At 41.1% G+C, this 23,155-nt stretch overlaps 1 protein-coding gene across 4 annotated transcripts in view; it reads right to left on the minus strand.

The window, feature by feature from the left end:
- TEAD2 (TEA domain transcription factor 2) overlaps positions 1-23,155 on the minus strand; it is an 81,527-nt gene that overhangs the window by 14,530 nt on the left and 43,842 nt on the right. For 3 of the 4 annotated variants that reach the window (XM_066607799.1, XM_066607801.1, XM_066607800.1), the window contains exons 3-5: positions 12,386-12,450; positions 8,165-8,227; positions 2,107-2,241 (exon numbers count right to left, since the gene is read on the minus strand). In XM_066607799.1, coding sequence (XP_066463896.1) covers positions 2,107-2,241; positions 8,165-8,227; positions 12,386-12,450 — 263 coding nt within the window. The remainder of the gene's footprint in view (positions 1-2,106; positions 2,242-8,164; positions 8,228-12,385; positions 12,451-23,155) is intronic. The other variant, XM_066607802.1, reaches the window with a different exon arrangement.

Genomic DNA, 23,155 nt, shown 5'->3' on the forward strand with positions numbered 1-23,155 from the left:
AATACAAATTTGGATGGAAAGCTCTCAGCCAAGCAGGACTCAAAAGGGCAGTCAGTGCTAATGATTAAATCCCACACATTTCGTACAGTGTTTCCATTTTTTTGTCGACCCCCTGTAATTTAGACTGAATAAAGCCGCATTATAAACCTTAATCTAGGTGGATGTGTTGTGATTAGAGATGAGCGAGCATACTCGCTAAGGACAACTGCTCAAGCGAGCATTGTCCTTAGCGAGTACCTGCCCGCTCGGAAGAAAAGGTTCGGGTGCCGGCGCGGGTGAGCGGTGAGTTGCGGGAGTGAGCAGGGGGGAGCGGGTGGGAGAGAGGGAGAGAGAGATCTCCCCTCCATTCCCCCCTGCTCTCCCCCGCTGGCACCCAAACCTTTTCTTCCGAGCGGGCAGCTACTCTTCTGCCTCAGGCAGAAACAAAAAAGGCTAGAAGCTTCATTATTTATTGTAAAGCACTAATTCCAGGGTGCTGTGGAAATGAAAGGAGGGGTTTAAGTACATTACATATATAAAATGACAGGGACAATAAACATGGACTAATTGACTAACAAATTGATACAGAGGGAGAGAGGACCCTGCCCATGAGGGTATAGTGTACAAGGGACGGGGAAGGAGACAGTAGGTGAGGGTATAATGTGCTGAAGTAGTGTTGGCAGCGGGGTTACTACAGACTATAAACTTTTCTGAAGAGTTGGGTTTTCAGGTTCTTTTTGAAGCTAGCTTTAATTAAAATCCTGTCTGTGATGATAATGTGTGATGACTGCTGAAAAGTGTTCTGTACAGAATAGGTAAGTATCAGCCAGTTGTAGTGGGAGCGGAGTGGGTCACATCCTCCTGCTGGTGGTGTGAGGAAGGCCAGTGGAAAGACCTCCTACAGCGTCCGCTGCAACAGGTGAAGGGAAGAGCAACCCAGAGAAAAAGGGCAAAGTGAGGAGTGGGGCCAAGAGACAGCAGAAGCCCAGTGACCAGGGTAAGGGAGTAAACCCAGCGAAAGACCATGGGAGGAAGGGAAGTCTCAACCCTCTCCCGCATGACCAGAGATGGGTGCAGATGGTGGTAAGGTGAGCTCCGGCTACAGAACAAGAGACAGGTATAGACAATGGAGAGATCGACGACTGCCTGTTTACATGGACCGATTTATCATTCGGTTTTTAGGCATGCCTAAACTGAACGCCGAACAAATTATGGTTAGTCGTTCAGTCTGTGCATGCTTTTACATTGAACGACAATAAGTCAGATTCTTGATGATCACTGGGATCTGAACAATTTGTCAGCCCATGTAAAAGGGCCCTAAGTCAGTGACTGCCATGCAGAAATGTATCCTTAAAGGCTATGTGTAGAGATGACCCCTTGTCACTATTCAGACTACAACCAGAGTAATGTAGACTTTATCCCTTTATCACCGGGCAAGGCCAGATTGAGTCTGATTATGATGCAAAGTAAAGGTAACACTACCCCTCCTTAGAGTGAACCCACATGTCTATCATACTGTGCAATAAAGTTTGGTTTGTGCTGCGAAAACTGTCTAACTTCTGTCCATTCACTGCTGCGCCATCATACCATCTGCCTGCATCTTAAACATTCCCTTTAAAGGATCTAGACAGTTTGTAATGTAGACAAAGGGGTTAAATGAAAGTCTACTCAAACAAAGTCCTACAACAAAGTCCCACACGGGAAACTAAAGCAGAAAGGCGATATGGTGACTCTATGCACAATAATTTAATAATGTGGAACAATTATCTGCAGCAACCAATCAGATATTATTGCAGATATTCTTAAAAATATAAGATGTGGACTGGTTGCTATGGGCGATTACTCCGTTCCTCTTTTGTATCAACTCCAGTTTTATTCCCTCTAAATAGAGGATATTCTCTCTTTCAGGTCTAAACACTCCCGAGTCCTAGCGCCCCTGAGATAAGTGACCAGACTTTGGCAAAGTGAATATTAGGAAACTCTTGTAGAAGACCTTTACAATGGCTGCCTAACCACACTGACTGTCATTACTGCTGGTTACATTGCATAAAGAAATGTTTTGGTACCAGAAACAAAACAAAAACTCAAGTAAGACCATCTGCCAGCAAAATAGTATATATCACTTACCCCTGCAGTGGGTGGGAATGGGGTCTGTGATATACTGGGCACCCCCAGTTTACTCTGAATGGCTGTTGCAGATATAAGTTGTGCTGAAGACATTGCTGCCATACTCTGTAGGGCTTTATCTTTTGCTACCTGATCCTGCAACATGAGCACAAAAGCAACATAAACTACACCATAACAAAATCTGCATATCCAATACAGATCATCAAAAAGGATTATATGCAAATTTCTTTTGAGAAAATTTTATTCCCAACACAGATATAAATTTAATGTACACAGTTTAAAAAAAAACAAGTTTAGCTATAATTTAAAGGAGTTGTCCAGGATTAGAAAAACACGTGTTATCTATAGTATTGCATTTCAGCCCTATTCACATGAATGGAGCTGGGCTGCATTACCAGACACAACCTCTGAACAGGTGGGGCACTGTTTTGGAAGAAAGCAGCTGCATTTTTCAAATCCTGGACAACCTCTTCAAAACAAATATATAGTATTCATCCTCCTTGCTTTGCACTGTAGCTTGCTTTGTTTAGATGCACTTTAGATGGGCAGGATGGTGGCTCAAGGCGTAGCACTGTTGCCTTACAATGCTGGGCTCATGAGGTCAAATGCCACCGAGGATGACATCTGTATGGAGTTTATATGCTCTCCCCGTGTGGCTTCCTCTGAGTATTCTGGTCCCCCCACACTCCTAAAAACATGCTAATAATAAGGAACATCCCCCAATGGTGACATCAGGTGGCTGTGGAATAAGTATGCACTATATAAATGTGTCAAATAAATTATTATAAGTTTACAATACAATCAGACAAAATTAACATACAATGCTAAATCAAGAAAAAAAAACTATATTTAATACCATTAATTTACATAGATTTCCATAGTATCTTCCTCCCCCGATACCCATTTCCCTACCCTCTCAATGCACTACTACTGTACATGCAAACATCCTACAGGTAGCCTATACTGCTTTTTATATAATTGTAGATGGACATATAGTCATTCTCAGTTACATAAATGGTCTAATTTGTACCACAATTGATTTTTCAGGATGTGGTTTATTCAAGTAACCACTTAACCCCAAAGTAACTTATCAAAAATGTTCTCACTTCCTGTTTCAGAATATTCATTCAACCGCAAGACTGTGGGTTTTCTGTGTCAGGCAAGTTCTGGTATAAAAGACCTTTAATTCAGAATTTAGCAATCAGGAAACTTTGATAGTCTGGCAATCCTTTTTTTTTGGTATTCTGTATTGTTTCTGCTGTATAACTACAATTTAGGAATAAGAGTATTAAAAGAGCTCTTTGCTTTAGACTATCTCTTTTCATTAGATAGGTCCCCAGACAGTAATCTGTTTATAGGGTATCCCATTGCCAAGATCCCTAGAGTTCAGCTTTAATTTATAGTTGAACTTGGCAGCAAGTGTTCAATTTTGCTATAGTGCCTCCACAGGAAATATGAGGCATTACATGGTGCCCATTGAAATACACAGGTTGTGTAACACATATACATGGCAGGTCTTTAAGGGAGTGCAAGAGATGATCTTTACATGAGGATTATGAAAGGGATGCCCCCTCTATTAGTTCAGAATTCCCTAATAAGGTAATAGAAGTCATGTTACAAGACAAACCATTTTATTTGTCACCAGCAAGTGTTTACGTCTAAGCTTAATTATAGTTAACTTTTTGTGGCTGTTAATTATTGTACTTGAGCAGTTGAAGAAAATAATGGACATTTTATGAAATATGTGCTTCTGGTGATTTACGTCTTTCTTATTACTGCTTTTCTCACCTATTCTAATGGCTCCGTTTTATGTCATTCAGTAGGCGGTGTCACCTTCGGGCAAATTCTTGGGGAACTGATGTTTATCAAGTTGACAAAGGGTCCAACACAAAAGCCCAACAAACTACCACCACATAATGCAATATACGCTGCCCCAAAAAATTAAGGGAACACTTAAGCATCGAAGTATAACCCCAAGTCACTTAAACTTCAGGTACTTCAATCTGTCAAGTTAGTGGGCATCAGCAATTATGAATCAATTTCACTTGCTCTCGTGCAAATGAAACTGACAACTGCACTGGAGAGGCAATAGAAAGACAACCTCCAGAAAGGGAATGGTTTTGCAGGTGGTGACCACAGACAATTACTCTCTGTCCTTGTCACTACTGGTAGCATGGCAGTATCTGCTGCCCAATTAGGTTGCAGTTGTAGTACTCCTCCTACAGGATGGCACATCCTTGCATGCCATGAATGCTCACAGCCCAGCACCGTGCAGTTCAATTGGCCTTCACCAGAGAACACCAGAATTGTCAGGTCCGCCATTGGCATCCTGTACTCTTCAGAGATGAGAGAAGGTTCACACTGAACACATGTGACAGATGTGAAAGGGTCTGGAGACACTGTCATTCATTGAGATCTGATGTGTGATTTAAGTGTTCTCTTAATTTTTTTGAGCAGTGTATTGTTTCACCCATAAAACCAGTCAAGAGGACAATGGCCAAAGTTCTGAGAAACAATTGATTATTCTTACACATCATTGCAAAATACGCATTTATTTTGCATCATAATGGAAGACATCAAAGTGGTTAAGAAAAGTGTGGGGGCCCCCAAGATAAACGTTTGCACCCGGGTCCATGAGCCTTTAGCTACACCCCTGATCAAAAGCATATAACACACAAGCACAAGGAGGATAAACCATGAAGTTATCAATAGGCAGAAACATGCAACTTCCTAAAACAACAATAAAACCATTCAAACAGAGAAAGCATAACAGACAATCAATTAGGACAAAAGCCCATAATCCTAACAGACAGGCTTCCAAGGTATAGCATGATCACATACATTAAATTTACATTAACTTTAATATGTTAATGTAGAAAACAAAGTGGTGTATATGCTAGTGGCACCATCTGCCAGACTACCTTAGGTTCTTGGTGGATATAACAGTCCCAGGCTATACACTCATGTGGCTTCTGAAATCTTGACCTTGTAAAATAAGTTGTGCCAAAGCCCTTTTACTATGGAAGAGGAGTTTCACCAAGGGGTGGCCTTGACATGTATTTAAGACTACCCATAGATGTGTTGTGAACCATACAAAACAATTATTTCCCCATTTGAGATCAATGCTGCTTTTTTTGTTGAAATTTGAATTAGCATGTAGATTTCTTCTTGAAGACACTAACTATAGTACTTGCCATTTCAACAAGTCTCCAATAAGAACCATGCACATGAAAAACACAAGGATCAATACACTATAAACATGAATACACATTATTGCTCAAAATGACACATTGCTCATCTTAGACAGCCTCAGAGCTTTTGCAGTGAGCCACTGTTAGCCAGAAGTTGCATCCATCAGATGTACATTTTTGTGTAATATTAAAGTCCTAATCTATTACTTACTACCAACCCCAAAACTTATGTTCGATTTAACAAGATCTGCAATCTGGGGATAGTAGACATCCCTGTACATGAGACTGAAAGCTGGCCCTGTCATTGGATTAGGATGACTTTTCTCTTATGTCTATAGCCAGATTAATTGATAACCTTTCTAATTCTGTCTACTTTTTCCTCTTCTATGCTTCAAACAAATAAAACATAATCATAGAATACATTTTTCAAGTTAAAGAAGAATCTCTTGGCATCAGAACATCCAATTGACTAACCAAATATTGTCTATGGCCGACTTTAGGAAACCTCATTACACAGCTTCCCAGTTTATCCTTTCAAGAACATCCGCATCACAACGGTAAAAGAAAAGAGATAAGTGGAACAGATTTTGTCCTTCATTCAACCATGAAAAGTCTATTAAGTGCTTGACACATCATAGAAGCAAACTAGTAAAGAAAAGTCTATTAAATCGTTTTTCATTCAGAAGTTCAACTAAATAATAAAGGTCTACACATTTTCCCATAAATCCAATACACGTGAACTAGAGAATGTCTTAAACATTGGCCAAACAAATGGGAAGAGGTTATTATATTTTAAAACACCAACTTACCATGTTCATAGCCTGGACACAAAGAGATTGTCATCCAGACCGGAGAACAGGAAAGTTGCAATCCACAAGGAGGGATGAGGGGGCAAGTGGCATTGAATGGAATGGAGAAGGGTAAGGGGAAAAGGTAAGGGATATACAAAGAATGAGAAACAGTAGGAAGAGGGAGGAAAGGTGAATCAAACAATAATACATGTGATTCAATGAACAACTGGATGGATTACAACTGTTGAGAATGCATAATCATGTAGTGAGACAACAGGCAGCTATGAGGTGGTTAGGGATGGAAGAAGATAGGTTTATTTATTTCACTTATTAAAGGGGAGTTAAAAATGCAGATGGTGTAAATGTTATGAGTGTTATGGATGATCAGAATACTGGGCATATAAACAAGCAAGACACAGTGTTAATACATGAGGGTGCTACATACGGACCATTGACCAACATAAGAGTGATGCTTTTTGACGCTACATGATGATCTAAGATCAATTCAGGACAATGCCAAGCAAAGCAAGAGAGGGGTCTCAGACCAAAGCCTTTAATGCAGCACAGACAAGCTTCTAATATATCTTATAGCAGGGCAAGATAAGGGGAACATCTGCACTGAGAAACGCCCAACGATGCCGCCTCTACTACAGTGCATTTACTCTAACACTTTTGCAAAGATGATTGTTTTCTGCTTTTGTTATCTCCAATCAAAATATTCTCAGTACCTTTCATATTACTTAAAACCTGGATGATTTCAACAAGAACCAAGCAGATTAAGCTAGCAAATGGTGTGCTTGGTGTCTTCATAGTCAAACTTAAGATCCTCCAGCATGGTCATGTCGAGCCCATTAAAGACTTTGCCAATACATGGCTCCAGTTTACTTAGCATTAGATTTTATTGTACTTTAACCACACTGTCTGTGCCAATATATTTCAAAGTGCAAATTTGCTTGACCCAACCTTTTTAAACCAATTCAGTACTACTGAACATTTAGAGCATCTATATAGTAATTGTTTGCATGCATGAGCAAGCTATAAAACTGTTCAATGATTGGACTTTCTCGGACCAGAGGTACACTGCACAGAGGTGATTACTTGACATGTGAGGCCATACTGCTAGCCATACAAAGACATAGACCTCATTGAACATGGAAAATCAGATAACCTAAATAAACCGAATGATGGTATGTATACTGAATATCTTTAAATTTCTGAAGAATGCTCAACTTTTTCCAATATAGATTAAAAAGATTAAAGACTCCTCAACAAAATGACTTTACATAACTTTTTAGGTGAAAGTTGCTACTATTTAGACTTTCAGATTTTAAGGCTGAAAATTAAGGCATTCAGCTAGGTGTCCTTCAAAGTTTATATAAGAAACCATGAAAACACTATATCAAGAAATCAGTGCAATTTACTACCATAAGTCCATATATTTTCCATAAGTGGTATGAATTAAAGATTATGCAACATCAACACGCAGTATTTGATCATTTGTATCTTTGCAGAATTACCCACCACTTTATGCTGTTGCATATGGACCCTGGTGATGAACAATGATCTGAATCCTCATTAGATAAATACAGGACAATGTTTCAATGTTTTACATTACTATTTGACATATAACCTACAGTTACTAAAGCCTGGTAGATTGAGTGAATCAAAATTTAAATCCTTCCAGACTAGTTACAATAGATTTTAATATTTGGAACTGAAAATTATTGATGGGATTTGTCACGGTCTTCCGAAAGACTTCTTTATTCATCCTACATATCTTTAGATGATGAAGCGTAATTGGTTAAACCAACCTACATCGAACTATATTTATGTAACTGATCATAATGTACACACATTCTTCAAGGAATGTCAGTGAAATCCAATATATGTACACAATGTCTGTAAAAGGACCCCTTGATCCATTTCTGCCACATGGCATTAGCAAACATGCATGTTCCCTGTCTATAGCATGAGCCAACTCAGGTATAATGCAGGCAAGCCAGCCTGGGTGCCATTAAGCAGGCGGAAGCAGAGATGCCAAAGCCAGCAGATATGAGGAGCAGGTGTCTTACTTACCTTGAGCTTGGACTGGATCTCTCGTGATTTCCTCCGTGCTAGGACTTGTATGTGACTTGAGACCTAAATCAAAAGAAAATGTTACAAAAGGAGGGTTAAGTTAATGGATGCTGCTTACCTGTAACTACTTTAAAAGAAACAGTAAATTAAATTGTCAAAACATATTTTAAACCATATGCTGATACTGCTATCAAATGCTATAAAATGTATTTTACACATTTATGTAGCTTTACTTCTTCCGTGCTGCTGTATATCACCAGATGCCCCCATTGGGGTCCACTGTCTAAGTTCACCAATTAGTATGTTTTTAGGGTGTGGGAGGCAACCTGAGTACTCAGGTAGAGTTGGAAGTGATCGTCAGGGTCATCTGGTCCAACCCCCTGCTCAATGCAGGATTCACTAAATCATCCCAGACAGATGTCTGTCCAGTCTCTGTCACCACCCTCACTGTCAAAAGGTTTTTTTCTAATATCTAATCTGTGTCTCTTCCCTTTCAGTTTCACCCCATTGCTTCTAGTCTTTCCCTGTGTAAATGAGAATAGGGCTGATCCCTCTGCACTGTGACAGCCCTTCAGGTATTTGTACACAGCCATTAAGATTCCTCTTGGCCTTCTTTTTTGCAAGGTAAACATTCCCAGATCCTTTAACCATTCCTCATAAGACATGGTTTACAGACCGCTCACTTCTCTGAACTTGCTCCAGTTTGTTGATGTCTTTTTAAAACTGGGGTACCCAGAACTGGATGCAGTATTCCAGATGAGGTCTGACTAAGGAAGAATAGAGGGGGATAATGACCTCACATGATCCAGACTCTATGCTTCTCTTAATCATCCCAGAATTATGTTTGCCTTTTTGGCTGCTGCATCACATTGTTGACTCATGTTCAGTCTGTGATCTACTATTATACCCAAGTCTTTTTCACATGTGCTGCTGCTTAGCCCAATTCCTCCCATTCTGTATGTGTTTTTTTCACTTTTCTTGCCCAGATGTATGACTTTGCATTTCTCCCTGTTAAATACCATTCTGTTAGTTGCCGCTCACTGTTCTGAGCTTGTTTAGATTTTTTTGAATCCTCTCTCTCTCTCTTCTGTAGCCTTTGCTATCCTTCCTAGCTTTGTGCCATTGGCAAATTCGATCAGTTTCCCCCCAATCCCCTCATCTAGATAATTTATAAAAATGGGCCCAGGACAGAGCCTTGTGGTACCCCACTTGATACATTCTTCCAATTGAATGTGCAGCCATTTATGACCACTCTTTGAGTACGATAACTCAGCCAATTGTGAATCCACCTAACAGTTGCCTTGTTAATCCCGTATTTGGTCATTTTTTCAATAAGGATGGTATGAGATACATTGTGAAATGTTTACTGAAGTAATAATAATAATCTTTATTTGTATAGCTCCAACTTATTCCGCAGCACTCAAGATATACCATGTTCATAGCCTGGACACAAACAGCAAAAATACTAGAGCAAAAAAGTAAGCAAGAAGTTGAGAGAGCTGAGTTTATTTCTACTGCTTTGGCAGTTTTTTTTCCCTTCTCCTCGGGATTACCACCTCTTCATCCATTCGTGCTGTGGTCTCCTCTTGCTGCAACCTGAATCCTTGGATCACCTTGGACCAGGAGTAACTTCTACCATCCTACAAGCAGACCAGGACTACTGGTGAGTCAATATCTCCAAACGGAGTGACTTATTTCTACATCTCTGTGCAAAAGATCCGCTTGGCACTTTCATGCATATTCCTCATACTGTGACCTTTTGGAAGATAACGTTGTCAGCAAGAGAGGATAAGAATTCATCATGTCATATTTTTTTAGAACTTGGCCATCTGATGTAGAAAGAGTTCATCCATATATTCTGCTTGTCCAAGTGGCCAATAGTAAATGCCTACAATGGTGTCCTTTCGGTTGTTCTCTCCTTGTATTCTTACCCAAACAGTTTCTACAGAACTACCGTGCTCTGAAGCTTGAATCACTGTGGAGAATAATGTTTTCCTAACATACAACGCAACACCTCCTCCCCTTTTAATAGATCTATTTCTTATAAACAAGTTGTATCCTTCAAGCCTTGTATTCCAATCATGTGCATCATCCCACCAAGTTTCCGTGATGCTATGACATATTTATCTTCCTGTGTTAGGAGCTCCAATTCTCCTTGTTAGTTTTCCATGCTCTGGGCATTTGTGTAGAAACATTATAGTTTGTGATCGAGGTCTCTTGCTCCTCTACTTTCCTGCTGAATTTTTGTCTTTATTCTTTCTTTCCACTTCTAGTTGCAATGTTCCCAATTGTATTGACAAGTTGTATATTTTTGCCTGACTTTTCACTATTGTTCTAGTTTAACACTCTCCTGATGAGTGTAGCAAGGCATCTGACAAATGTATGCTTTCCTGTCTTTGTAAGGTACAACTGTCTCTAGCAAGCAGTCCATCATAAAAGTAATTCACTCCATGGTCTAGAAATCCAAATCTTTACTGACGGCACCATCAACGTAGCCAATTGTTCACCTCTAGAATCCTGCTCCATCTCCTTAATCCATGGCCAACCACTGGGACGATGGATGAGAAGGCCACCTGTGCTTTTAGCTCCTGCACTTTCCTGCTTTGGTCTTCAAAGTCTCTGCAGGTAGTTGCAAGGTCCTTTTTCCAGTGTCATTTGTCCCTACATGGATCAGTAGTAATGGGTAGTGGTCTGTAGAATTGAAGAGTCTTTTTTAATAGCCAGATGTTGTCTTTGATGAGATTTGAACCCAGAACCTCAGCACTGTAAAGCAAAGGTAGCATGCTAACCAATGAGGCACCATGTACCAAAAAATGTTTTGGCATCAGGCAGGTATTTATAAATTAAAGGAGTGAAAACAAAATCTCAAATACAAAAGTAAATACAATATATAGGCAAATAATTTGCAGTATCATTGAACTATGGCAATCAAAGGCCAAGTCATCTAAAGCAGAGTAGATTGTGCATATCCACTACTGTCCACTAGGTGGCACTGGAAGAACGGCTTTAGGATAAATAGTAGTGGTAGCTTTAAATACCTATGTTGCTTGTGTATAAGACATTTGCTGCTACTCTTGTTTAATTTTAGTTCTGTCGTATACAGGTTGTTTTTGTTGAGGTCTCACAAAACAGTGGCTGGTTATGATCGCGTAACATGACTTTGCTATCTGTGGATCTGGTTTGCAGTGGACTTCCTATAAGGCAATTCAACCCATTCAGAGTATCTGGTCAATCACTTAAATACTCTTATTGAATTGGATAATGATTTGGTGTTTCCACCATTCAGATTAATTTAGGGCACTTTAAAATTGTGTCTTAAAGTGGAAGGAAACATGCATTTGATGACATCAGTGTTTATTTATTACTCACAGATGAGCATCCGCAGTGATTCAGAATCATGAATCTGAACATCTTCCTACATAGTAGTAATGACGTACCATCCTATCAATGTTAGATATGCTACGGTTTTCAAGAGTGAGTCTTCACTTGATACTAGTTTTCTAATTGGAAATCATTAGACAGAAAAACAAGATATATAATTCCCTGAAATCGCTGAAGAATAATGATCTCCAAGGTCCCTGTAGACAATCTGCAGATGTACAGTAGCTCTGTAGTGTCTCGGTATGTCCATGTACTTCCAGTAGACTTAACATTAAACTAAGAGAACTTCTAAAGTAGGGTAGGTGCCTCTGGCTGGAAGCACCTGGTGGGACTTGTTTTACAACATCTCGAAACTCATCAAGCAACACTGAAGTTGACTATAGACATTGGCAGATATGACCATTTTAAGCGGGATATAGGCTAATTAATGCATTCATTGTATTAAAATGGTTATTTCTTCAGGACAACTTTTTTTTCTTTTTTTAAAGACATCAGTCTGGGAAATCAGCATTTGAATACCACACTCCTGGCTTCCAAAAGCCAAGAAAAGCAAGAACATGACCAGGGAAAGTTCTGGTTGGCCACACACTACTGTATATACCGTAATATTACATGCTAGATATTCAAATGAAAAGGGCCAGTTCCACCATTGTGAGTGCCAATCTTAATTAGGGGGCATCCCACTCTATTATGTCTATAGGTCCTAATAAATTATATGGTAAGGGGTTGTCTTATCAAGACAACTTAAGCAATCGCTGGCCAAATATTCTTTCAACTAGCGAGTGTCCTATGCATATATCCAACCATATGAAATGTATTCTCCAATCCTTCTTTCCTTACCTGTTTTCTTGTGCGCGTCTTTCCCGTTCGTAGTTTTATATATCTGGCTATTAATTCATTTCGGCCTGTAAGTAAAAAAAGGGATACAATGAACAAAAAATATTTACCCGAAAATTTCCAAAAAAAAATATTTAAAGCTTTATACAGAGACTACAAATGACACATGCAAACTACAAGTTAGAAAAAAATAAAACATTTCAAAAACATAATACATTTAATACAATAAAAGGTGTCTAAATAATAAAACATGGACATTGTCTGCATATAGATACAAGAACAAGCCCTAATAATTTATATTTAACACTTGAATACATACATATACTGTAATACACTGTATATATACTGTAAACTGTGACTGTGTTCTTCATTATTTGTATGGTTTGCTATGGACTGTCTATTGACTCCCATGCAGCTGTTTTGCATTTATTGACAGCACAGGTGCTAATTAAAAAAAAACACATAGCATGCCACACAAAAAGTGCACAAGTATGTAGTCTACCACAAACCTATTCCCCAACCCTCTGAGACAGAAGGTCCTGCAAGGGTCAGGGACAAGAACCCTTAGCGAAGATTTGTGTGTAAACGCCTACCTAAGTTGCCACTCAAGCATTTCCCGGGATGGGCAAAGTTGCCGCAGGAGTTTTCAGCCTGTCCGGCAAGATATGTAAATCATAGCTGTACAGAGTTTAGCTTGGGAAGCCTCAGCCAGGATATATAATTATATGGAGGTGAAACAAAAGGAATAAAAAAGTTCCACATTAATATACTGTGAAGTACTAGATAGCTTGCAGGTCATCCTTCAAACAAGTCAAGGAGCTGTTTCTCATTTTATCAGCTTCTGCAGAAGCATACAAACTATTCCCTTTTGTACTTGCGGATAAATAACTGCATATAAAACCGCTGATGTGTAGCACAGGCACCTAAAATTAGAGGATCCTGCATTCTATACAATTCTAGCCATCACTAGTGCAAGCTAGGGAAACCACTGCTCTACGGAAACCACTATGCTGTTGGTAGGGGTTTGAGAATGCTATGTATATAAACAGTATTCTAATAATATATATATATAGTGTTTACAAAATTCAAAAACCAGGGTTAATGGGGGTATTTCTATCTTGTAAAGTGATGGTATAACGCTAGCGATCACTTTATGATCAGTGGGAGTCTGACCTTTGGAACGCCCACTGATCCTGAGAATGAAGGCATCACAGAACTGAGTTAGCGCTGCATCCTCCCTGCTAAGTTTTGCTTGCATTGGGGGGTGTTCCTGTGAAATCAATACAAGCTGTGCCTGAAGTTACAAGCGCTGGCCACTAAGTATGAAGACTCTGTGCCGACTTCTGCTCAACTGATCGGTTGGGGTCCTGAGGGACGGACCCCGGCCGATCAACTATTATCGACCTATCCTGACGATAGGTCATCAATAGTATTTCACTGGAAACCCCCTTTAATGATCCACATCATCTACTACGTTTTTCCATTCTGTATTGTGTATATTCATTGTTGATAGCAAATTACAAGAAACAGAAGATTTTTAGTATGGAAGAAATACACAGGACAGTCCCAAAATTCTTTTTCTCTCGTATTGGGAAAGAAAGATTAAGCAGGAAACTAGATCTTAAGACGAAATGGTTGAGTAATCACTACACAGCTGAAGAGCATTTCAAGAGAAATCTACTTTTCTCCCATTTATTAGGTTAATGCAGCAGCCACTTGCAGCCCTATGGATATATTGAATTGCTGGGTTAGTGAGGTGGTGTATTTTGAAATCACCTTCCCTCCCAAGCCTTGGGGCGAAGATAAGGGTCCCTGGGTCCTCATTTTCTTTTGTTAGGTGGCAGGGAAGAGACTTCATACTCATGGCTGTAGGCAATATGGGTGGAGGCGGCTGCACCTGGGGTGCCTTACTGGAAGCAATATGTTGCAAGATCTGTCAGAAGTTATTTGTACAAGATGATAAAAAATGGCCTACAGTGTTCGGTTACAAACAGGTAAAAATGTGTCCATTAAAATGGTGATTGTGGATAAAGCTCCAAAATAAATTGTTTCCAATTTAAAGCCTCAATGTTATATCATGAATGTTCTTGTGGGATCTCACATTGTAAAACCCTCAATGATACAAAGGAGATGTTATTTAGCAAGTCCCATTGTACATACAGTGGGTCATCCATGGGTCACAGTAGATGGTTGATAATCACAAACAAAACCCAGCGAGATTCTCGTCTCATCCTATGTCCAACTGTGGAGAACTGCTGGAGAATTGCCACATGCTCCAACCAGAGCGACAGACACACTACTAGTGGACATAAGGCCGAATGCACACAGCCGGGTCGGATTCAGAATGCGGGATCCCACAGCGGAATCTGACCCGATGTTCGGCCGGTGAACCCTGCGTACCTGTCCAAAGACGTTTTTCCTGCATCGCAGATGTGACGGCCGGCGCACATGGGCATTACAGAAAATGCCGTGCCGTCAATAGGAAGCCATCCGTTCGTAATCCACGCTGGAATAGGACATGCTGCGGTTTTCCCCTTTGCAATTGATTTCCACTCGTGGACATGGAAAAGCAATTTTTCATTGCATGTCCATGGCAGTGCTTGCTGCGGAATCCAGATTCCGCAATGGAAATACACCCGTGTGCATTGGGCCTTAGTGAGTTATATACGTGATCACATACTACTACTATATTGTCATAGATAACAGGTATCACCCCCCCTTCCCGATCATATGTAGACACTCTACTGATCTCATAACTTATAGTCCAATCCAAACAGTATAGCTATCCATTCCCAGGACATAAGTTAGATTTCTATGTGGAAGAGCATTCTTTAGTGATAACACAACATCAAGACAATTCAGAAAACACCTCAAAATTATATTAGCATTATACTTTATTGGAGAAGCAAGAGAAACTCCCAATGAAGTTTTGAATGGAAGCAAGAAAGAATTTAGGAATAGAGCCCTACATGAAACAATAGATTGCATACAAGAAAAAATAATAGGACACACTTTAGGGTAAAGGTGCTGTACTCAGTCCAAGGCTACACAGCGCAGCCTCCTGACCACTCCCCAGTATGGGGACATAGCCTCTCTGAGCACTTAGTCCATCAGTAATGGCCACCGCCATGTTAATGGCCCCCCTTATCATTCCTTGGAACCCTGTCATTGTGTACACACCATTAGCACCCACTGCTGCTGTTTAGCCCTGCTGCATCTGCAACACTGCCGCCACACTAAATCTTATGGGCTACAATGGCTGCTGTCACATGATCTGGGGGCATGCATGTGCCTTTCTGCTCTCTCCCCTCCCAAGCTGTGGCACCTGGCCCTCAGAGTGGTTCTCAAATGGCGCCTTCTGAGCGGCTATCCCTGCCCATCCCTCCTGGCCAGGTCCTGGATTGGAATGAGCAGGACCTTATGCTGCAGCCTTCGGCCACATGCCATGGCAGCTGTAAGTTGCTGTATCTGTAAGAGGCATATGGGCATACAGGCATATGGGCAGTTTTAGTATTCTTTTAACTATATTGGCATTGCAATCATTAAATTGAATGGAAGCTGCACATTGCAATCATTGAATTCACCCAGAGCTGCACATGCAATACCACTCTGGGCCACTGTGCTATGGTTAGCGCTTTCTTGGTAACAGTGACCGCAGCCCCAGGAATCAGCTAATCAGCAGGGATCTGAGTAATGGGACCCCACCGATCATCTATTGACGATCTGTAAGTCATCAATAGAAAAAATAAAAACAGTTCTGGAATGTCCTTTTTAAGAAAGTGATACATGACGTTTTCAAAAATTCACCAAAGTGCACAAAGAGACCCAATGGGTCTTTAAAAATGATGATAAATTGCAATACCGGAGAGAGCCCTGAACTGAAGTGGTGCTGTTTTGTGGAAAAAAGAATATCTGCTTTTTTTCTGATCTCAGACAACTCATCTTCTGTATCACATTTAACTAGATTGAACAGAACACAAAAACACATAACCATTTTAATGAGAGCATCTGGTAGCGCACGGTAAAATTATAATTACAAAGTAGGTCACTTCGAGCATTCAGATGCAGATTACAAAAGTAATCTGTGATTTGTTTAAAAATCCTGGTTCAAGACCAAAAACTTTTTTTTCACTTTCTTTCTGGGGTTAAATCTGATTTAGTAGACCAACCGAGAAGCATCGTTCATTTCATGCAGGCCTAAAAATCATCGTTGGCTCGCTCACTAATCATTCGTTTTAAATCCCCATCGTTCAGTCCCTCTCATCACTTATACAGTCAATGTGAACGACTGAGCGATTTCTCATTGGAATGAGCCAACGTTGTATCTGCTGTATATACAGGCTGCCCGTGCATACCCTGACATACGAGAAATCGGCAAGTCTAAACGGACCCTTTCAGTGCTTAATCTGAAGATTTGTGGAAGGAACAGGTTGGAAAGTTTAGAGCCAATATTGTCACAGCTGTCCATCTCCACATAAAGCCACCTTTTGTCATCTTTTAACACATCTGCTTCATGCCCCCACCGTATCTTGTGCTGCAGCACAGCCGTGGGGAAAACACATCCCCCTGAACGAAACAAGTCAAAGCACATCAGTGACCAAATATAGCCATGGCAAAACTCAAAGCAGCAGTAAGCGAAATCCCAAGAAAGTCTGCAGAAATTCTGGGCTTTAGACAAAAACAGCAACCGAGAACCCAGCATGACTTATTACCCCTCCGCCACCCCACCAAATATGAGTCACTCACTACTTAGAGTCTTGGAAGCAAACTCCATGTTACAAAATGTTCTCAGTTTGATAATCAGGCCACTTGTAGGAACTTCCTGCACTTAGTTCTAATTCTGCACATGCAACGTCAGCAATACTGCTAAATTAACGATGCTCTAGACATTTTTCTAGCTCCATTGCTACCTGTATGTTGAACCAGAAACATTAGATTTGCAAGTTTTCAGGGCACAGAGGCCCCTTCATCAGGCTGATAATTAATGAGAAACTGAGACAAATGCCCCACCTTTAACTGATGTTATATCAAGATATTGTACATAGGGTGATACATCAATAAAATAAGCAAGAGCAGTAAAACTGAGGCATTTATGTATAAAGTTGTGAATGTGCCTGATGAAGGGCCTCTGTGCTCTAAAAGCTTCCAAATCTAAGGTTTCTGGTTATACAATAAATGTATCACATCTTCTTAATACTTTTGACTCTTATTTTTTTTTGATTTAACAAATCACTTTTTATTGAAGTTTTTCTTTTACAGTGTAATAACAAAGTAGTAAGTGCATTATGCCGGTTGACGGTTAAAGGGGTTGTCCCGCGCCGAAACGGGTTTTTGTTTTTTTTTAACCCCCCCCCCCCCCCCCCCCGTTCGGCGCGAGACAACCCCGATGCAGGGGTTAAAAAAACAATCCGGAGAGTGTTTACCTGAATCCCGGCGGTCCGGCGTCTTCATACTCACCTGCTGAAGATGGCCGCCGGGGTCTGCTCCCTCCGTGGACCGCAGCTCTTCTGTGCGGTCCATTGCCGATTCCAGCCTCCTGATTGGCTGGAATCGGCACGTGACGGGGCGGAGCTACACGGAGCCGGCATTCTGCACGAGCGGCCCCATTGAAGACAGCAGAAGACCCGGACTGCGCAAGCGCGGCTAATTTGGCCATCGGAGGCCGAAAATTAGTCGGCACCATGGAGATGAGGACGCCAGCAACGGAGCAGGTAAGTATAAAACTTTTTATAACTTCTGTATGGCTCATAATTAATGCACAATGTACATTACAAAGTGCATTAATATGGCCATACAGAAGTGTATAGACCCACTTGCTGCCGCGGGACAACCCCTTTAACTTTGAACAATGCAAAAAAGATTGTTTAGAAATTACATTTTTGGTACAAACATGACTTGACTCTTTTATACAAGAGAATTAAAAAATCACATACGTTTTTCTGGCTAACACCGTATTTTTGCTTTACATCTATATGTTTTTAAGGTAACTTTTTTATAACTATTTCATTGAAGTAGGGTGGTTTCACACTTCTGCTGGGGATTTGGCTTTCCTGCTCTGTTTGGGGAGCTGGAAAGGGGAATCTTCGCGGCCGAACGGAACCGAATAGTGTCAGGCGGACCCCATTCACTATAATGGGGTCCACCTGTTTTCCACCAAGTTGATTGGCTTTTGGATGGAAGAAAAAGCGCTGCATGCGCTGGTTTGCTAACAGAGCCGCCAACAGGGAGGCGGAGCGGCTGGAGGAGAGTTCTCTCCCCGCTCTCCTCCGCTTCTCTCCATTCACTGTAAACTGGATTCTTGTCCAGTCATTTAATTTCAGCATGCTGTTACACGGGATGATTATCGTTCAAAACCCTGCGGTTTTTAGTGTAAAAGGGCCTTAAGCTGGGTAGCTCCAGCTCAGTTTTAATCTATCTTCTTCACAGATCTATGGGGCTTCTTTGTATGACAGACATGAAAAAGGTCAACTTATTGATAACGTTATTTGCCAAGATTAGTCTGAATATGGCTACACTCAGGAAACTTGCTGGTGGGAGTTATGCCGGCTGTCCACGGGCAATGCAAAGTCCTGCGGCAGATCACCGCCACGGGAGCCGCCGCCCGAGAGCAGAAGCCGCCGCCAAATCTCCGCGGGCAGCCCTATCTGATAGATAGGCTGGCCGTGGAGAATCAGTGCAATTCGCAGCATGCCACGACCAGAGAATTGCAATGATTCTCCGCTCATGGACAGGTGCTGGGGCTTTCCATAACGATGCTATGGAAAGCGTCGGTCAGCGTGATTCACCGGCGGTTTACCACCGGCGAAATCACTGCCATGGACAGAGGGCCTTAGGGTGACTACCCACTAGCGTTTGCGAATTTGCTGCGTTTTTTTCCAGGTGTCTATGGGGCTTTCTAATATTAAAAACGCATTGTGGAAAAATCACAATTTACTGCGAAATCGCGATTTTGCACAATGCGATTTTTACATTAACAAGTCCCATAGACCCCCGGAGAAAAAAAAAACGCTGCGAATTTCGCAGTGAAAAAGAACTGTAGTGGGTAGTCAAAAGGTAATGCACAATAGTTGGTGTTAGGACCACCAATACTTGGGATTATCAAAAGTGGATGATATTCATTGATAAAAGGCTTGTGCTTGAGCTAAAACATGGTATGTAGCTGGTGTTTGTGCTAATATTTCATATTTTAATATAAGAATCATATAGTCCATGTTCCAGTATTATGACCTCTACTCATTAACATGCCACATTATTATCATTCATTACAAAGATGGACGATAAGGGTAGTTCACACACAGGTTTTCGTGGCAGTTGCTTGTGCAGATTCTTGAGCCAAAGCCAGAAATGCATTCAAAGTATATGAGAAAATAACGGACTTCTCGTTCCCACTGGATTCACTTCTGGCTTTAGCTTAAAAAACTAGCTAAACAATTGCCACAGAAACTGTCTCATAAAACCTTGTGTGAATCCACCCTGATTAGTGTAAATCTTCTTCTTTACAGCATCACAATAGCATCAAAATAATCGGCTGCATCACATTTATGAATATTTGGGCAATACAGCACAAGAGATATCTCCACTATATGAGGTGAGGCCCATTTACATGTAACGATTATCACTCAAAATTCGTTCAAACGACTGAAAATGAGCGATAATTGTTACATGTAAATGCTGCCATCATGCACTTTTCATGCTGTGTTCTCCACTGGAGTCAGGAGATTACATTGTATTCAGTTGGGAGCTGTGTGAAGAACAATGCAGGTGTGACCACAGCTGGGTGTATGATTGGTCACAAGCTGGGCTGTGCAAACAGCTCCTCGAGGTCTTTTGACATGCAAATGAAGATAATAAAGTGTGAATGGGTATTATTGCCCATTAACACTTTATGCAAAATGATCGCTAAAACTTTCAGTCTTTCAATCGTTTGAAAGATTATCTTTGCGTGTAAATGGGCCTTTTGTCAAGATTGCATACTACAAGAAAAAGAAAAAAACTTCATCATACCTCAACGATTGTGCCATATAGACACATTTTTCATCTCTTTATCATTGAAGTTTTTCTACAGGACCCTAAAATATATTTTAGGATCTTCCAACATGGCTTATTGAACATATTTAGTAACTGGAATTGGGCTGGAATAGTTGATTAGGGGGAGTCCACCGCTCAGGATCCCTGCCAACCAGCTGATCCTTCAGCCCACTGTCAGTGCAGCTGAGTCGGACATCTAAATTGGTGGTCAGGGCTGGAAATCAATTTGGTCTAAATTTGGATTCAACTTTACAAGATCAGACTTGCAAAGAGTTAAGTCTTGAGAACAGTAGTTTATAGACCTTGGACACTTAGCTGCCCTGTAACTTACGGACTGTAGAACAGGTTTTGGTGAAGAGACAGCCTTCTCTGTCTTTCATAGGTTTACTGTGCCTGAAGCAAATGTCAGTATACAGCTGCCCAAGCCCTGATGTGTAATGTCGGTCATAATGCAGGTAGGTGGCACTGGCAGGCAGAGACACCTGTTCACTACTTTTACAGACAGGGGAGTTTATCCGGTTGGCCCACTGGGAGAAAGAGCAGATTTTGTTTTGCAGTTAAGCACATTATAACTTATAAATCCATGCAGAGCGGCACAGTTGAACTTGCAGTATTACAGTTATCCGGGCGTGTTTTCACACGCACGCACACATCAGGTCTGACTGGGTAACCTGCTCCTCCCCTTGGAGTATTAAAACAATCATACGCATGATTCATATCTCCCTCTATAATTGTCTGCAATGTTCTTTTAACTCATTCTATGGCAGGAAACATTGCAGCTCTAGTTACTCACAATTTCTAGAAGTGGAAGAAAGAAGCAGAGGACAAATATTGTGTTCTTAAAGGGGTTCTTAAAGGGATTTCCAAAATAACAAAAAGGTCTGCTTTTTCCCCCCCCAGAAACAATGTCACTACTGCCCAGGGGATGCCTGGTAGGGCAGCTAAGCAACATTCATATCAGTGGAGCTAAAGTGCAATACTAGGAACTGCCAACAAATAGGAGAAAAAGCAGACCATATTTTCTAATCATGAGCAGCCTTTAAGAAAACACTACAGAGCTATAATTTGAGGATTAAACCATGCTAGGGGAGAGGCGTGGGGCACTTAGGGGCCTTTTACACGGGCCGATAAATCGCTCTGACTCCAGTGGGAATCTGAATGATTATCGTTCAGTGTAAAGGCATACCCCGACTGAACGATGAATGAGAATTTGTTCACTGCTCATTCGTCGCTCAGTTTCTGCATGCAGAAAGCTGGATGACAGATCAGCCCGTGCACAAAGGTAGTGGTTTTCTTATGAACAGCTGCCTGTTTATTGTGAATGGAGGCAAGCGGGCCAAAATGTTCACCAGCCCACTTTGCCTCCATTCACTGAGCAATGCTTATTCTTGCGTAAAGGCACACAAACTGGTACAACTTGTCAGGCATCTGCGCCCAACAGGTTGTCACTTATAAAAGGACCCTAAGTTAGATCATTGTAAATTCTCTTTGGGCCCGCTTCACAGGACAGAATTTGCAGTGAAATTGATGGAGTCCAGGCTTTAATTTGTTTAAATTTTCGAATTACCTGATCATTCCCTTTTTCATGTGGGGTATGAATAAGGACATGGATCTGACCCCTTTACCACACCAAGGAAAGGGAGGGGTGTTTATAACCTACCCACAATTAGTATGTTTATGATTTGGTTCGGAGGAATGGAAGGAAATAAGCAATGAAGTTGTCCAGCCACTGTATTCTATCACATCCATACCCAAGTAGTGAATAAGTAATCTAACTTGTTATATTCCCAACATACCTTTGCATAATGTATTCTAAAGAGACCAGTCAGTTCACCTTCAGTTATATGGGTGGAAGCGGCCTAAGGTGCACAACCCCTTTAATTATCATAAGCTGGAGAACAGATGAGTTTATGTAGGTCACTAGACTCAACCCATGTTCTCTATACCAAAATGTCTTGCTTCCTGTTGCATAAGACGCTTGACATTCCAATACAATAAATTGCAATATCTCACATAGCACGGCCCTAGAAGGTGGAGACAGCTCTGAACCTGACCTTTGTAGTTTACAGGTCAACCTACAAAACACATCCAGATGGTACGGATCGAGACTCATCTAAGAACCTGACCATACTATGGGGCAAACTGTCAATATCACAACTGTTGTAACAGTTTTTAGAGAATTCAAATTTAAACAACTGCTGAATCATCGTAAGCGGAAAAAGTTTATGGAAGAAGTTCATGTGCAGTTGGGAGAGAGGAGACAGTTGTTGGGAGGAGGGGGAGCATATGGGGGTGGGGAGAAAGCAGCGCTAGAGAAAGACTGAAATTCAAGGAAATAAGCATGCCTTGGCGTTAAAAGGAAACTACAGCAAAGCATGACAGCTGCTTTGGGGGTCAAAGGCCATTACTTGTGCATTCATGGGCTTAACAGTTAGAAGGCAGCACCTGCCAGCTTCAGGGTGTGTCTGGAATATTCACTGTTGACATGTGACCGGGAGCGAGGAGAGGGGAAGGAAAATAGAATAAAGGGGGATTAAATAGATAATGAAAACAACACATAAAATTGCATAGAGAGGTAAGGGTGCGACCGACCGGGCTGTAGTTTATTTAACAGGCACGCAGGAACATTAATAAGGTAGATGAGAAAGAGTGGAGGCGCTGAGGGAAAAAGGCCTACGGTAGAAAACTATGTAGTTACCTTACTTTATGTGATCTGTGTATTAGTCACCCAATCCTACCCAGTGT

The sequence above is a fragment of the Eleutherodactylus coqui genome, chromosome 6 (assembly GCF_035609145.1).
Source record: "Eleutherodactylus coqui strain aEleCoq1 chromosome 6, aEleCoq1.hap1, whole genome shotgun sequence".
Taxonomy (NCBI): Eukaryota; Metazoa; Chordata; class Amphibia; order Anura; family Eleutherodactylidae; genus Eleutherodactylus; species Eleutherodactylus coqui.